We start from the raw sequence: 17,747 nt of genomic DNA on the forward strand, positions 1-17,747 counted from the left end.
ATTCAATATGCTGATACTTTTTTTTTTCCTTTTTAGTGAAAAGACAGTATGACAGGGCTTGGCAAATGACACGATCTGTTTTTGTATATACGTTTTATTGACGCAGTCATGCCCATTCATTTATACATTGCCTATGGCTGCGTTCAGTCTACAACACAGGGCAGAGAGGAGTAGTGCAACAAAGAGGGTTTGGTCCACAAAGTCTAAAATAGGTACTATTTGGCTCTCCCCACCATACATGTTTCTATTAAAAAAAGTTGGCAGACTTCTGCAATATAATGTTGAAGAAGCGATTTTAAAAATAACTCATTTCATCACATATGTGTATACATTTTTTTTTCAGAGTTGCAAACAATCAGTTACATGTTTTTTGACTTCTAACAATTTGACTTAAGGTAGTGGACGTTTCTAATCTTTTAATATTTATTTTGGTAATTTTTGATGGCTACATAGTATTTTGCCATGATAATAATGTATAGTTATATATAATCATTTATTGAACTTTAATGTTGGTCATTGGCCTTGATTGCATTTTTAAAATTTTTATTTTAATTTTATGTATTTACTTACCTTAGAGACAGGGTCTCACTACCTTGCCCACGCTGGTCCCAAACTCCTGGGCTCAAGCAGTTCTCCCGCCCCTGTCTGGCAGGTAGCTGGGGCTACAGGCGTGTACCACCATGCCTGGCTAATTTTTAGAATTTTCGGTCCTGTTGTGGTTACATATTTTTGTACCTCTTAAATTATTTTCTGAAAATACATTTCTGGGCATGGATTACTGGGTTTAAAATGAGGCGGGAAGAGGTTACCTTCATGTCTCTTGCCTTGTACTAAGATTTTGTTTTTAAAAAGATTGTATCAGTTTGTATCATCAACAGTGAATAAGTATTACAGTTTGTACCATAATTTTATGAACATTGGGTATTTGCTTTTAAATTTAAAAAATACAGTATGTAGCTAGCTTTATCCATCAGGACACCAATTATCTTTGTATAAAATGAGAACAGCATGTCTGTTGGAATTGTCCAGGGAAATGAGGGAGAAAAAAAATTTGCTTTCACATTGTAACTTTTGTGGGCCCTGGGTGCTTTTGCCTTTGTAGATTCCTTATACTATAAACAAATTAAAAATTAAATTTTATGACTACCCTGATATAAAGATGAACACATTCAAATGATGTATGAAAATATTTTCTTCTACCTAAAAGTGAGTTTTTTTAGGTCTGAAGATTGTAAAAGACATAAAAATGTTTTCATGGGCCCCTAAAAAGTGTTGTGAGCCCTAGGCACTGTCCCTGCAGTACCCAATGGAAAAGTCGGCCTTATCTACTATTGTGCTTTCTGAGCCTGGGAAAACTTAGAGTTTTTTGACTTATAATGGGAAAGAGAGCATTAGTCATGCAAGGCCTATTACAGGAAATATAATTCCTAAAGTCCATCTTGTAATTTAGTGAGACATTAGGAAGCTGTTTTAGATTTTTTTTTCCCAGAAATATTAATTTAGTCACTGAGCTAGATAGCCTATTTAAGGAAAAGTAGAATTAAAATAAATTATAATGTGCTTTCTAGATGAAATAAGAATTTTGTTCACTTGCTTTTCTCTCTCCACATTAAACACCAAACAGGTATCCTGATGTGCAGGCTCGAGTGCAGGCAGAATTGGATCAGGTCGTGGGGAGGGACCGTCTGCCTTGTATGGGTGACCAGCCCAACCTGCCCTATGTCCTGGCCTTCCTTTATGAAGCCATGCGCTTCTCCAGCTTTGTGCCTGTCACTATTCCTCATGCCACCACTGCCAACACCTCTGTCTTGGGCTACCACATTCCCAAGGACACTGTGGTTTTTGTCAACCAGTGGTCTGTGAATCATGACCCAGCGAAGTGGCCTAATCCGGAGAACTTTGATCCAGCTCGATTCTTGGACAAGGACGGCCTCATCAACAAGGACCTGACCAGCAGAGTGATGATTTTTTCAGTGGGCAAAAGGCGGTGCATTGGCGAAGAACTTTCTAAGATGCAGCTTTTTCTCTTCATCTCCATCCTGGCTCACCAGTGCAATTTCAGGGCCAACCCAAATGAGCCTGCGAAAATGAATTTCAGTTATGGTCTGACCATTAAACCCAAGTCATTTAAAGTCAACGTCACTCTCAGAGAGTCCATGGAGCTCCTTGATAGTGCTGTCCAAAAGTTACAAGCCGAGGAAACTTGCCAATAAGAAGCAAGAGGCAAGCTGAAATTTTAGAAATATTCACATCTTCGGAGATGAGGAGTAAAATTCAGTTTTTTTCTAGTTCCTCTTTTGTGCTGCTTCTCAATTAGCCTTTAAGGTGAGCATAAATCAGATGTCCATCAGGTGAGGTGTGCTCCATACCCAGTGGTTCTTCATGAGTAGTGGGCTATGCAGGAGCTTCTGGGAGATTTTTTTGAGTCAAAGACTTAAAGGGCCCAATGAATTATTATATACATACTGCATCTTGGTTATTTCTGAAGGTAGCATTCTTTGGAGTTAAAATGCACATATAGACACATACACACGAACACTTACACAAAACTATTGAATGAAGAAGTATTTTGGTAGCCAGGCCGTTTTTGGTGGGAATCCAAGATTGATCTCTCATATGCAGAAATAGACAAAAAGTATATTAAACAAAGTTTCAGAGTATATTGTTGAAGAGACAGAGACAAGTAATTTCAGTGTAAAGTGTGTGATTGAAGGTGATAAGGGAAAAGATAAAGACCAGAAATTCCCTTGTCACCTTTTCAGGAAAATAACTTAGACTCTAGTATTTATGGGTGGATTTATCCTTTTGCCTCCTGGTATACTTCCTTACTTTTAAGGGTAAATCATAAAGTCAGTTGCTCAAAAAAAAATCAATAGTTGAATTAGTGAGTATACTGGGGTTCCATGATTTATCATGAATTTTAAAGTATGCATTATTAAATTGTAAAACTCCAAGGTGACGTTGTACCTCTTTTGCTTGCCAAAGTACAGAATTTCAATTATCAGCAAAGAAAAAAAAAAGCCAGCCAAGCTTTAAATTATGTGACTGTAATGTACTGATTTCAGTTAAGTCTCATAGGTTAAAAAAAAAAAGTCACCAAATAGTATGCAATATATTACTTAATTGTCCATAAGCAGTATATTAGTATTATCTTGTTCAGGAAGAGGTTGAATAATATATGCCTTGTATAATATTGAAAATTGAAAAGTACAACCAACGCAACCAAGTGTGCTAAAAATGAGCTTGATTAAATCAACCACCTATTTTTGACATGGAAATGAAGCAGGGTTTCTTTTCTTCACTCAAATTTTGGCGAATCTCAAAATTAGATCCTAAGATGTGTTCTTATTTTTATAACGTCTTTATTGAAATTCTATTTATAATACAGAATCTTGTTTTGAAAATAACCTAATTAATATATTAAAATTCCAAATTCATGGCATGCTTAAATTTTAACTACATTTTAAAGCCATTCTGATTATTGAGTTCCAGTTGAAGTTAGTGGAAATCTGAACATTCTGCTGTGGAAAGCAGAGAAATCTAAGCTGTGTCTGCCCAATGAATAATGGAAAATGCCATGAATTACCTCGATGTTCTTTTTACGAGGTGACAAGAGTTGGGGACAGAACTCCCATTACAACTGACCAAGTTTCTCTTCTAGATGATTTTTTGAAAGTTAACATTAATGTCTGCTTTTTGGAAAGTCAGAATCAGAAGATAGTCTTGGAAGCTGTTTGGAAAAGACAGTGGAGATGAAGTCAGTTGTGTTTTTTAAGATGGCAATTACTTCGGTAGCTGGGAAAGCATAAAGCTCAAATGAAATGTATGCATTCACATTTAGAAAAGTGAATTGAAATTTCAAGTTTTAAATTTCATTGCAATTAAACTTCCAAAGGAAGTTCTACAGTGTCCTGAGTGCTAAGTGCTTATTACATTTTATTAAGCTTTTTGGAATCTTTGTACCAAAATTTTAAAAAACGGAGTTTATGATAGTTGTGTGTATGTGTGTGGGGGGTGGGGGGATGGTAAGAGAAAAGAGAGAAAGACTGAAAAGAAGGAAAGATGGTTAAACATTTCCCACTCATCCTGAATTAATTAATTTGGAGCACAAAATTCAAAGCATGGACATTTAGAAGAAAGATGTTTGGCGTAGCAGAGTTAAATCTCAAATAGGCTATTAAAAAAGTCTACAACATAGCAGATCTGTTTTGTGTTTTGGAATATTAAAAAACTTCATGTAATTTTATTTTAAAATTTCATAGCTGTACTTCTTGAATATAAAAAATCATGCCAGTATTTTTAAAGGCATTAAAGTCAACTACAGAAAGCAGGCTTGCCCAATACATTTAAATTTTTTGGCACTTGCCATTCCAAAATATTATGCCCCAGCAAGGCTGAGACAGTGAATTTGGGCTGCTGTAGCCCATTTTTTTAGATTGAGAAATGTGTAGCAGCAAAAATAATCATGAACGAATCTGGATGCCTCATTATGTCAACCAGGTCCAGATGTGCTATAATCTGTTTTTATGTATGTAGGCCCAGTCATCATCAGATGCTTGCGGCAAAAGGAAAGCTGTGTTTATGTAGAAGAAAGTAAGGTGCTTGGAGGTTACCTGGCTTATTTAATATGCTTATAACCTAGTTAAAGAAAGGAAAAGAAAACAAAAAGCGAATAAAAATAACTGAATTTGGAGGCTGGAGTAATCAGATTACTGCTTTAATCAGAAAGCCTCATTGTGTTTCTACCGGAGAGAGAATGTATTTGCTGACAACCATTAAAGTCAGAAGTTTTACTCCAGGTTATTGCAATAAAGTATAATGTTTATTAAATGCTTCATTTGTATGTCAAAGCTTTGACTCTGTAAGAAAATTGCTTTTTTCCAAAACAAAAAGATGTCTCAGGTTTGTTTTGTGAATTCTCTAAAAGCTTTCATGTCCCAGAACTTAGCCTTTACCTGTGAAGTGTTACTACAGCCTTAATATTTTCCTAGTAGATCTATAAGATCAAATAGTTGCATAGCAGTATATGTTAATTTGTGTGTTTTTAGCTGTGACACAACTGTGTGATTAAAAGGTATACTTTAGTAGACATTTATAACTCAAGGATACCTTCTTATTTAATCTTTTCTTATTTTTGTACTTTATCATGAATGCTTTTAGTATGTACGTACTAGCTACAGTGCATAGTTGTAGCCAAAATACATTCTGGGGAAACAACATTTATATGTAGCCTTTACTGTTTGATATACCAAATTAAAAAAAAATTGTATCTCATTACTTATACTGGGACAGCATTACCAAAATAATAAAAATCACTTTCATAATCTTGTTATGAAGTTTTATTTTATGTTGTAGCAAATATAGTCTAATGTATCACTTTATTTCAACTATTACTATGGATTATTCAATTAAAACATTGCACTGTAAACATTTTATTTGTCCATTCTACATTTCAGGCCGAGGCCGCATGCTTTTTTTTCCCGTAGGTTTTCATCAACCAAATTTCTAATCTCTATATTTTTGAATTTCTAAGAACCAACACGGAGGTTACATTTCAATGCAAACAATCAAGCCAAATGAGAATTAATTTGCAATGTTGAAAGATTGAATAGATTGCGACTTTAAGTTGCTGATCGATTTCTGCTTCATCTGAAGAATGCAGTACACATTTTTTCTTCCACAGCTGCATACCAGTCCTTTCTCTGAGTATTTTCTTCTTTCATTTTTTTAAAGGTACATGTGCCTTAATAAGTGCAATTAATGTCCAATAAAATAAGATGGGTACAAGTATTCTGTCATGTACTATGTGGAAATATCTTATTGCCAATCTTTTACTTGGTAAAAAGACTTGACTTCACAGGGCCTAGGACATGACTTTCCAGGCCTTCACTGCGCCACACTCACAGATGACAGGGCTTGCGGTACCAAAGCCTCTTTATCTTCCAGACTACAGCTCCTATTACTGTGAAAACAGGAAAAGACGTAAAAATCGCACAAAATGGCATTGACACTTTGGCGCGGGAACCTCACTTTAGCAGCCAGAAGGTATGGCTATGGAGTGGTTTAAGAGAATACTCACTAGTTTGCCAGATGTATGACAGTAGGATCTTGGAAATGTCAGGACAGTTCAGAATAAGTGAAGGAAATATTTTCATGGGAAAAATATTCCTTTAAATAATTATAATTGGGGCCAGTTTTTGCAAAACTGTCTAGCAGAGTTGGATTCTACCCAATCAATCCAATAGAGTATAAGACCGGAGTACAGGGTGGGAAATGAATGCAGCTTTGGACGTAAGTAAGACAGGCGTGTTGTTAGAAACTCACAGAGATTGTTTCTTCAACCTCAAAGCCAGTCTATTTTTCTGCACCAGTGCAACAGAAGTTCACTGGCTGTTAAGTCTCCCTCTTTTGGTTCAGTGACTCTCACATGCTGTCTGCTCTCCAGTTTCAGTCTATTAGTTATAAATTTCAGAAAGGGAAAAGGAAAGAAGAAAATAATTAAATATATTTAAATACATTCAAAAGCAATTTTTTTAAACTTGGAATTATGGAGGAAAATAATCTAGTTTACATAGGTATGGACACGCTATAGGTAACAGCTCATGCTTGTAGCTCCTCTGCTAAGCGACATACAGGCTTTGAGGACAAATACTGTGCTCTTCATGCACACTTTACAACATGTGTCAGGTATGGAGGGAAGAAATGGAACTAAAATATGTTGAGCACTTACAATTTTTGCATCACTGTGCTAAACTCTAATGCATTATTGCCCAACAGTCTTCAGAGGGATGTGATAAAGTAATGGGCCAAAATTATATATTTAGAAGTATTCTTATCCAGATTTTCCCTGGAGATGAACTAATTCAAAGCCCATTATCTTTGTACCCTAGTTTGTCCCTTCCCAGTGTACCTGTGTTTGGATTTATAGGGTAGTCCGTCTATTTTTTTTAGGCCATAAGATCTTGGGAGTTTCGCAAGCAATTTACTTCCTTTGTCTAAGGCACATTCCACACTACAGTCAGGGAGTAACTGACATTGTGCGGGAATCCTCGCCACACTGCTCTCTTCTGAGAAAAGCCCCTTTAAACTGTTGTTTAGGCAAAACCAAAAGCCAAACAAACAAACAGTCATGCTTTGTCTTATAATCCTAAAACTTCTGTCCTAGAACCTGTCTGGACCAAGGATCCTTGTTGGAGCCAGGGCCGTCCTTAGGCTGGTCCAGTTTCCTGGGACATGGCCTGTCCATCTGATAGCCGTGCATCACCTAGGTGTTGGTGTATGTGGCTCATCAGAACCCTTCCGTCTCTCAGAGCCTGTGAGCACTGGCCAGAGGGAGAGAGAAGAACCAAGGCACGAAACAAGCTTTTTGATGGGAAGCTTGCCTTTGCAAACAGAATGACTGGACCTACCAGAACTAGTTTTTGAATCACTTGAGGCCCCTTTAGGTGAGACAATGTTATACAGCAGAAGCCTAACAGCACTGAGATCCCTTTGGGTCAGAGCTAAGAGTCATTGAGCAAGCCTGAAAAATCAGCCAGCCTCCTTTTTTTTTTTTAAATTTATTCCTATTTCCTTACATTTGTTTCTCTCTCCCTCAATGGATAAGTATTACAATATGCTTAATGTGCACTTTTTGTTTGCGTGTTCCAGCAAAATTTGTATTATTGTTTTGAATATATATGTTTTACTTTATGTAAGTGCTGTACATATCTCATCCTGTTGCTTAATCTTTTCTCAGCTCCATCCCTGTGTAATTCCATAGCTTATAGCTGCTGCCTAGTATTCCATGGTACTTATCTACCACATTGTTTCTATCCACTCTCTTGGGAATAGATACCTGGATAACTTCCAACTTTATGAGCCCCTAAGTGATGCAGCAAGGAACAGCTTGGTATGTGTTTACTTGCCCTCCTATGTAGACTTTGTAATGTATGCCATACGCATGATTAGAAGTGTTGGGTCGGCAAGTGAGTGCGTTATGTAATTTAAATATTGCATGTTCTCCAGAATGCCAAATCTGTCCACACTCCCATCAGCTGTGCATGAGGGGAAGCTGTACCCACTTCCCCACCAACACACGGCATGACCTCTTTATTTTTAAATGAAATATATCCTCTTGGGAGAGAGATGCATTACACATATTTTTTTTTAACGAGGAAAAAGACATCTACACTCATTTTTCAATACTTCCCATAGCCATATTTCTGTTTACATCCTATCTCCGCTATTCGATGGTATATTCATTGAAAAGCAGGGACTAAGTCCCAACAATTTTGTTATGGAATCATATTGTATATACAGAAGCACGGGTGAAAAGAGGGGAGTGAGTTTTGTCGCCCCTGCTTCTCAGCACTGATGATCTCTTCTTCACCTTCTCCATAACTCAGTTTTCAGTTGGTACCCTTGAAGTCTAACCTCTTTCTTCACCTTCTCCATGACTCAGTTTTCAGTTGGTACCCTTGAAGTCTAACCTCTTTCTTTCTTTCTTTCTTTTTGAGATGGAGTCTCGCTCTGTCACCCAGGCTGGAGTGCTGTGGTGCAATTTCAGCTCACTGCAACCTCCGCCTCCCGGGTTCAAGTGATTCTCCTGTCCCAGCCCCCCGAGTAGCTGGGACTACAGGCATACGCCAACATGTCCGGCTAATTTTTGTATTTTTAGTAGAGACAGGGTTTCACCATGTTGGTTAGGCTAGTCTCAAACTCCTGATCTACCCGCCTCGGCCTCCCAAAGTACTGGGATTACAGGCGTGAACCACCACACCCGGCCCCTAATCTCAGTTTCTTCTCTTTGCTTGCAAATTGAGCTTATTCAAGGTTTTTAGGTTTCTGCTTAGTCACTATGAAGAAAGCAGAAATGCCAACTCAATGGCTCCCAATTTTTTAAACCATAACCTCACAGTATGCAATATATTTTTCATGATTTAGTACATATCTCTGCATGTGACTGTGTGTACTTCATAGATACATATGTATTTATGTATGTATATATATACACACACACATACACACAAACAGGATTCACTATTGTTTTCTGTGATGGAATATATTTTTAAATTTTTTTCATAAGAAATGCAGCACAGTGAAATAGCACTACTAACCTATCATAGTGGCTAAATTTTTTAAAAAATGACAAAACTGATAATATATACCGAGTACTGGGGAGGATGTGAAACTACTGGAACTTTCATACATTGCTTGGGGGAGTGCAAAATGCTACGGTATGACCCCACTCCTGGGTATTTATCCTAGAGAAATGAAAACACATTCGCACAAAAGCTATACATGAATGTTTACAGCAGCTGCATTCATCATGACCTCAAACTGAAAACAACCTAAATTTCCTTCAAAGGGCAATTAGTTATACAAAATCTGCTACATCCACCCAATGGAATACTACTCGGTAATAAAAAAGAATGAACCATTGATACACACAACAACTTGAATGAATCTCAAGGGAATTATGTTGAGTAAAATAAGTTAGCTTCAAAAGGTTACACACTGTACAATTCCATTGCTACGACAGCCTCTGAGAGACAAAAGTGTCATGATGAAGAGTAGATCAGTGGTTGTTGAGGGTTAAAGGGGAGGGAGGGTACTACAAAAGGATAGCCTGGTGGAGTTTTGGAAGGTTTTCTGATTGTGAGAGTGGTTACATGTATGTATACATGTGTTAAAATTCACACAACTACACGAAAAAGTGATGAAAAGTGATTGGAAAAAAATGTTAAAGGGGAATTGGTGCAAATGAACTTAAATGAAGCTGAAGTGAAGTTGGCAGGTAGCATGGCAGCTGCTGGCAGACAAGGAAATGAGATGGCATCACTGAACAAAGAAGGTCAGGCCTAGAGGTGTGAACAAGGATCATGGCCTGTGCTGAAGTCCTTGCAGGAGAGGTAAAGTGGTGCCAGATTCTCAGAGAAGAACAGGAGGCAGAACACCAGCCTTTGGGATGAGCAACAGCTGGAACCTCCCAGCAGAGGCAATTTTAATTCAATGTCATAAGTGTTAATTGAGCACCCTACAGCAGACACTGTTTGGGGCACTGATGATATAATAATGAACAAGGCACTCAGGCCCTGACCTCATGGAGCTGATATTCTAGTGGGATAGGTGGCAGGAGAGAAAATAAGATTTCAGTTAATTATAAGTGGTGTGTGTGTGTTTGTGTGTGTACTGTGTGTGAGGGGGCACTGTTTAGAATGAGTAGTCAGGGAAGCCTTCCTGAAGGAGGCAACACCAAGGGGTGGGCATTAAGGACAAGCTTCCTCTTCCATCCTCCCCATGTGAAGGAAATACAGGCACTGAGTTACCAGATAATATAATTACCTTCAAAAAAAAGAGGGTTGCAATTCATTAAATTGATTTTTATGGTCACAAAATCAGGGCAGTCTGAGGTAAAATAATCTCAGCGCACTCCACAGCAGATGACTTTGGCCCATAATCAGCACTGGCTTCTGGCTTGGCCGATGGCATTGGTGGGTCCAGACCATTCTCTGCCATTGACTCTTGAGCTCATTCCCAACCATCTTCCCCTTGGAGCACTGAAGCAAATCTGATAACTCAGTGCCTGCATTTCCTTCACATGGAGAGGATGTAAGAGGACACTTGTCCTTAATGCCCACTCCTTGGTGTTGCCTCCTTCAGGAAGCCTTCCCTGACTATGCATTTGCTCCTAAAGAATAACCAGAGAACAGGCTCTTGGAACTAACATACTTTTCAACAATGCCTTTAAATATAATTTAAAATGGCCTGATGATTCTTTAATTTTATGTGCACCAAAGGACTCCACATTGATTCTTTTAAGCACTTAATGGAACTTCTCTTGGAACATTTTCTACACTATGTCTAGCCTTTGAGTCAAAGTTTTATTATATCTGATTGAAAAAGATTTCCACCCTCATCCCAGTGGGGTTGCTAAGAAAAGCAGGCAGCCTCGTGTTCTGTTTGGGGGATCTCCCATCCCCTGGTGTTGTACTGTGTACCCAGCATGCTTTCCTGGCTGTCTCTAACTTTATTGTTTAACCCCACAGCCCGTAGCTATTATCTAGGCCACTGGACCGCACAAGTCAGGTCAAATCAGCTTTGAGAGCACCACTCAGCTCCCAGACCCACCATACTGAAAGCTGCTGGTGTCCACCGGATCTGGTGGATGTTTGTGAATCCCAGGATGCTCTGCGCTTGTCTTTCCTGCACCTCACCTGTCACTCTCCCTGCTCACATTCGGGAAGGCCAAAGGGCCACCTCTGTTCTCTTACTGCACATCCCAGCAATCAGTATTTAAATTTGAGACTCTGCTTCTGCAATTCCCAGAGCCTGCAAGCAAATCCAGTTGGCATTCTAGAGCTTGGCACTGATATCGAGGAAAAAAGTGGGGAAACACAGGCTGGACAAAGCAGTGGAAGAATAAGGTTAACTTTTCACTGTGTGTTTTCCAATGTGGTTTCCAGGAACGATTGCTGTAAAAACAGAGCAAGCCTGCCTGTTCTCTTATTTTGATTTCTAACTTCAAGCGATAGCTCTGGAAACATCTATCAAGGCTTTGTTAATAAAAAACAAAATGGTCGGGCATGCTGGCTCATGCCTGTAATCCCAGCACTTTGGGAGGCCGAGGCTGGCGGATCACGAGTTCAGGAGATCGAGACCATCCTGTGTAACACAGTGAAACTCTGTCTCTACTAAAAAAAAAAAAAAAAAAAAAAAAAAAAAAAATAGCTGGGCATGGTGGCACGCACCTGTAGTCCCAGCTACTCAGGAAGCTGAGGCAGGAAAATCGCTTCAACCTGAGAGGTGGGGCTTGCAGTGAGCCCAGATCGAGTCACTTCACTCCAGCCTGGGTGACAGAGTGAGACTCTGTCTCAAACACAAACAAACAAACAAACAAACAAACAAAAACCAAAAAAAAACCAATGACAACAAAAAACCACACACACACAAAACCCTGTCCTTCTTCAGTGCCCCGCCAGGGCTTATTTTCTTTGCGACAGAGTGTAGGGGAGTTTAGGTCATCTTACAGACCTGCCCTTGGCTCTGCAGAGGTCAGCACCTTTCTCATTTTCTTTGCCCACGTCCCTACACGTCCCTACATCAGTAGCTTGAGTTCATCTCTCATCTCTTTAATGAAGCCTCCTCTGACCACATTGTTTAATACTTAGCCTGCTCCCACAAGCTCCCTCAACATGCTACCTTGCTCTACTTTTTCTGTTCCCTATGCTCCCAACACATAAAACATTTATTCCCTGTTAATACAACATAAAATAACCTTCACATTTTGATGATGATTTACTGTCTGTCTCCGTCCCCACTCCAGTCCCCAGGATATAAACTCTAAAGGGGTGGACATTTTTATGTTCCTTGGAAAGTGGAATATCCAATCATCTTGCTGGATTTTCTACACAATATCCAACCACTGGTTTGCATTATATTTTAAATTCTGATTGTATGATCACTGCCCAAATAATCTACTCACAAAAAGAAATTAGTTAAGCTAGCTATTTATTGTCCTATTGACCTGTGCTGTACAATGTAGTAGCCACTAGTCACATGTGGCTATTTAAATTTAAATTAATTAAAATAAAAAAAATTAAAAAATCAATTCCTCATTCACATCAGCCTTATTTCAGGTGCTTGGAAGCCACATGGGGATAGTGGCTACTGTTGTGAGAGGCACAGATATAAAATGCTTCCATCAGAGTGGAAAGCGTTCTGTTGGACAGTTCTATTGGACAGTGCTGCTATAATTGAATCCATTTCAATTTATTGGACGTTTTACTTTTATTCAATTGGTAACTATTTATTACTACTTTGGGTAAAACACTATGATAAGAATCATGAGAAATACTCAGGGAGGATTCAGGGGCCCCTCCTCTGAGTATGTGAGTGTGAAGATAAATATAATATAAAGATACATACACAAGAGTTTTCAGGTAGTTTCAGATAATGTGCTTCAAGGAAAGGAGAGATTTGCGTTTTCCAATGACCTGGCCTTTTCCCATAGGCAGAGGAGCCAACATCTCCAGTGGAAAATCAATTCAGGTCACAATAGGAAATAAAAGAAAGCTTCTTAGAGTAGGTAGGTCTGAAACAGAAAACTGCCCATAACCTCAGTTCTGAAGCACAGAAAACTGAACACCTTGATAAAAGTAAGGAAAAGGATCCACATAAGGTTATATTTTGGTGGAAAAGTTAACTCCAAACAAGGAAATTCAAAGCTATGGTTCCTTATGTTCTATGGGTTCTGCTCTTGCTTCTCCTTTACCTTTGCCTTGGGACAAGCAGCCCCCACACCTGTAGACACAAACATTTCTGGTCCTGAAGTCCCCTGGCTGAGGAGAGCTGAGAAAAGCTATTGAGGGCTAACAGAATCTGGAGGGTTGCTTCTCCAAGCCTTCCCTTCCAAGGCTGGGAATTAAAGTTCAAAGAGGGTCTTCCCCTCATGCTGCTTCTTCCTGCAGGGCAAAGCTTGAAGGCTTGACCTAAAAAGCTATGTCAACGGATGATGAGTGATTGAATGTGATTTTTCAGATACCTGAGATTTTCCACCCTGGGCTCCTTCACCCCTTTCCCTAGCCCACAGGGCTGACTCACACTGACCTGCGTTTTTCCCATAGGCAGAGAAGTCAACATCTCCAGTGGAAAATAAACTCAGGTCAAAAGAACAAGGCATGTGAGGAGCACAATTATTTCCAAAGAAAAAAAGTTAAATTTCCAAGAGTTAAGGTGGCTTTCTGATGCTGCTATTATGAGTCGGACATTTTCCTGGGTAGTTACTCTGCTACTGTTCAGATAGCCTCATTGGGCTCTGTATTAGTCCGTTCTCACAGTCCTATGAAGAAATACCTGAGACTGGGTAATTTATAAAGCAAAGAGGTTTAATTGGTTCACGGTTCTGCAGGCTGTACACAAAGTATAGCAGCAGCTTCTGCTTCTGGGGAGGCCTCAGGAAACTGACAATCACGGCAGAAGGCAAAGGGGAAACAGGCACTTCTTACATGGCTGGAGCAGAAGGAAGAGGGAGGGGGAAGGTGCTACCTACTTTTAAACAACCAGATCTCATGAGAACCCACTCACTATACAGTACCAAGGGGGATGGTACTGAACCATTCATGAGAACTCTGCCCATTGATCCAATCATCTCCCACCATGCCCCACCACCAACACTGGGGATTACTATTGAACATGAGATTTGAGTGGGGACATAGATCTAAACCATATCAGATAAAGTGGTTTCTATATCAGGCTCCATTGGCTACCAGCATCTTGGTAAGATGAATCTCCTGTGGTTTACAGCAGAGGTCGGCAAACTATGGCCCATGGTCCAAATCTGGTCCACCACCCATTTTCCATAGTTTGTGAGCTATGCATTATTTTTACACTTTTAAATAGTAGAAAGAAATCGAAAGAGGAAAAGCATTTTATGACACATGAACATTTTATGAAATTCAAATTTCAGTATCCATAAATAAAGTTATTTTGGAGCACAGCCATACTCATTTGACTACTGTAATGCCTATGGCAGCTTTTGTACTACAGCAGCAGAGTTGGGTAGTTGTAACAAAGACCACATGGCACCTGCAAAGCCTGAAATATTTACTACCTGGCTCTTACAGGAAAAGTTTGCCAATCCTGGTCTGCACCATCTATTTCTCACAGCACCAACTAGTAATAGTAACAACCTCTTCATGTTTCTAAAGCACTTTACAGTTGACAAACCACTTCTATGTGCATCATTTCCACCTCTGTTTTGAATGGCCCTGGACTGTGCTAGAGCCCTGGACAGCTGATGCCGCTTCACAGAGAGTCATGAACCCACAAAGCTAAGACCCCAAATAAGGCACTAGGAAGCAGAAACAGGTCAAAGGCATTTTTCACAAAGGCAATATTCCATATTGCAAGTGGAGGCATTTTAGCATAGACTAGAGAACGCAGCAGTTAAATGGAAGGAAAAAATCAGACCCATGCAGTGTAATAACATAACTAAAACAAAATTGAAAAAAGCTTGTAATTTCAGGACTTAAAATCCTTGCTTAATTAAGTTCTTCTTCCTAATTGGGTCTCCATCATTTTATATCATTTAGGGGTATGTCATAATGTCACAATTCTTACACGTAGCCTAAGAATGCAACTAATCAAACAAAATTCATTCTCTTATCTAGTCACATGGGACACCCTGAAATAAGTTTGGGAGAATTATCATATGTTCTTACATACCGAGCACAGTAAATCAAGTATAATATAGTTTTATATACATTCAGATCATCCAGGCCATCTTTTATTCAGCATCCATTATGTCTCTAAGCATTGTTAAGCACTACTAGATACTATTCTAAGATAAAACTGTTATAAAAATAAACACATGCCCTGATTCAGAGGTGTTCATTTCCTGTTTGAGGAGACACACTGGCATGCCCCTAACACGGTGTGATTGATGTTGTAGCAAGTGGTGTATGAAGTGCTTTGGGAACAACGATTAAGAACTACGTAATTCTCCTAGAGATTGTGTGGACATGAGGGTTAGGAAAGGCTCCATAGAGGAGATGCCCTATGAGCTGGGCCTAGATGCTTAGGGGTTGACTAGAGAGACACAACATCGGGAGGGAGGATGAGAGGATCCTGGACAATGCCCTCCGTGATGAAAGGACCTGCTCTCCACTGGATCCCGGGTGCCTGGCACAGTGCTGCCCCATCCTATGTGCTCAGTAATAAAATATCTGTTGAATGAATGAATGTGATGTGCTTGGAGGTGGCAATGAGCCAGGTGAGGTGGGGAGCACACGTATGTGTTTGCATGCAATGTGGGTGTGTACTTGTGTGTGTGTCAGGGTGAGGGAGTGTGGCAGGTACTGTTAGTGTCTACCCAATATCCATCACCCTACTGGTTAACAGAACCTTGATTTTTTTTCCAGTTACCCAGTCTTCAGGGAAGATGACTCTGTCTCAACTCAGAGTAAATCCTGACTAGCCTAAATCAATCATAAAATTCCTATTCCCCTTGCCGTAATTGGCATAGACAGGCGCATGCAATCTATTCCAGCTGATGAGTTGCAAGGGGAAGGTCTATTGAAGGGCTGCTTGAAGGGTTTCTTTGTTCTTTAAAAGACACACACACAAGTAAGAGACAGTGCATCCTCCTCTGTCGAATGCTATTGTGTCTGGATGTGACTCCTGCAGTGATCTTGTAGTCATGAACGGAGCTAACCTGAGGACCAAGCTGATACTTCAAAAATGACTGTATGAAAAGATGCAAAGATCTTGTCCTTGATGGGGTCATCAAGCCATTAAGTTAACCAACTTAGAGCTTCCTACACTTCTGATTTTCCTCCAAAGTGAGACAACTAATTTCCTCCTTTATAGGACACAGTTGAGTAAGGATTTTCTATTTCTGGTTCTAAGAGCCAAAGACATTTTAACAGATGGGTCAGCTGTGTATATAGGGTGAGGGTGAGGTTGGGGAGGTAGGTTGAGGCAGGCTGCAAAGGCTACATGCTGGGTTGAGGAATCTGTTTCTTTTTTTTCCCATAGGATCCTGGGGTGGGTTGCACAGGAGGAATTAAAACAGGCAAGTGCTTTAGAACGGCAACTTTGACTGCAAGATGTGACAATGGCTTAGTGGGAAGAAGGAGTGAAACTAGGCGGATCATCAAGGGGGGATGGCTATGAAATCATCTAGACAAGAGGGAAAGTAGACCTGGTCCTGGCCTCACTGAGGAAATAGAGAAGAAGGAGTGGGATTTGAAAGACATTTCAGAGATATAATAAGCAATGCTTACAATACAAAACTGATAATATACTGTTCTAAAAATATGGTTTATGGTACATAAGACATTTCTGGTAACTTTCTGAACGTGTTTTATTAGTTTTACAAATATAACATGATATCCAAATAATTTCCTGGTTGGACACTTGGAGCCCTTTGTCCCCCCGTCCTTTTGAGAGGAGCAGAGCCCTTACTATGGAGCATGTCCTGTGCTGTATTCCATATTAAGTGTGGGCTTGAAGAGGGATGGTCCAGTAGTGAGGTGTCCAGAGTCGTGCACTGGGTAGTTTGACTGCATGGAGCTGGCTGGCAAATCATGGCAGAAATATTCCTTAAGAAAGATGGTAGAGAAGAGAGAAGATAGTTCATAAGTGGGTAGGTGGCCATGCTGCAAGCCACAGAATGACCCAAAAGAAACAGAGAACTGAACCCTGGAGCAACAAAGCACATGGGAGGGGACAATGAACATGGAAGAAAATGCATTCATTTATTAATCTTGTGATGTAAGACTCTAGTCTTTTCTTTAACCATGCATCTCCATTTTGGAATTTGGGGTATATTTTTTTAAGTGAACTATATCCATAATGCATCACCTATGATGTGTAATTTCTGTGTATTTAAAGTGGAGCAAAAATTTAAAAAATACTTGCAGATCAGTTTGAATCTAGAATTTTTAAGATTGTTGTAATATTTTCTCCAATGTTTTATAGTTGCCTAATCTAACAGTAAAATACTTTTAGCATGTTAACTTTACTGAGTCTTTCCAAAGCATTCATCTTTTTTGTGTTCATCAACACAGCAGCTCTTTATTTTCACAGTATTATTTGACGAGTTTAATAATATTTAATAAATTAAATTATGTAATTTTGGGAATAATACTCATAAAACAAACCCAAATGATTCTAGATAAACAGAATTCAACTTGAGGAAGCAGAAGTGCGCAGGCAAAGTCAAGATTAGCCCACTGGCCATTAGTGTTCAGAGTGCGGGGCAT

The 17,747-nt window shown here is 39.4% G+C and overlaps 2 protein-coding genes across 8 annotated transcripts in view; one reads left to right on the forward strand and one right to left on the reverse strand.

Moving 5' to 3' along the window:
* CYP1B1 (cytochrome P450, family 1, subfamily B, polypeptide 1) overlaps positions 1–5,324 on the forward strand; it is a 41,780-nt gene extending 36,456 nt beyond the window's left edge. Inside the window, 1 exon segment of one of the 2 annotated variants that reach the window (NM_001131822.1) lies at positions 1,625–2,869. In NM_001131822.1, the coding sequence (NP_001125294.1) occupies positions 1,695–2,213 (519 nt within the window). In that variant the 5' untranslated portion in view covers positions 1,625–1,694 and the 3' untranslated portion in view covers positions 2,214–2,869. 2 annotated transcript variants of the gene reach the window in all.
* RMDN2 (regulator of microtubule dynamics 2) overlaps positions 4,221–17,747 on the reverse strand; it is a 142,287-nt gene continuing 128,760 nt past the window's right edge. The window contains exon 11 of one of the 6 annotated variants that reach the window (XM_063713461.1): positions 4,221–5,962. In XM_063713461.1, coding sequence (XP_063569531.1) covers positions 5,960–5,962 — 3 coding nt within the window. In that variant the 3' untranslated portion in view covers positions 4,221–5,959. Of the gene's footprint in view, positions 5,963–14,413; positions 17,085–17,747 lie in introns of those variants that run through there. The other 5 variants (XM_063713456.1, XM_063713457.1, XM_054547657.2 and 2 more) reach the window with 5 other exon arrangements.

This window comes from Pongo abelii, chromosome 12 (genome assembly GCF_028885655.2).
Source record: "Pongo abelii isolate AG06213 chromosome 12, NHGRI_mPonAbe1-v2.0_pri, whole genome shotgun sequence".
NCBI classification, from domain to species: domain Eukaryota; kingdom Metazoa; phylum Chordata; class Mammalia; order Primates; family Hominidae; genus Pongo; species Pongo abelii.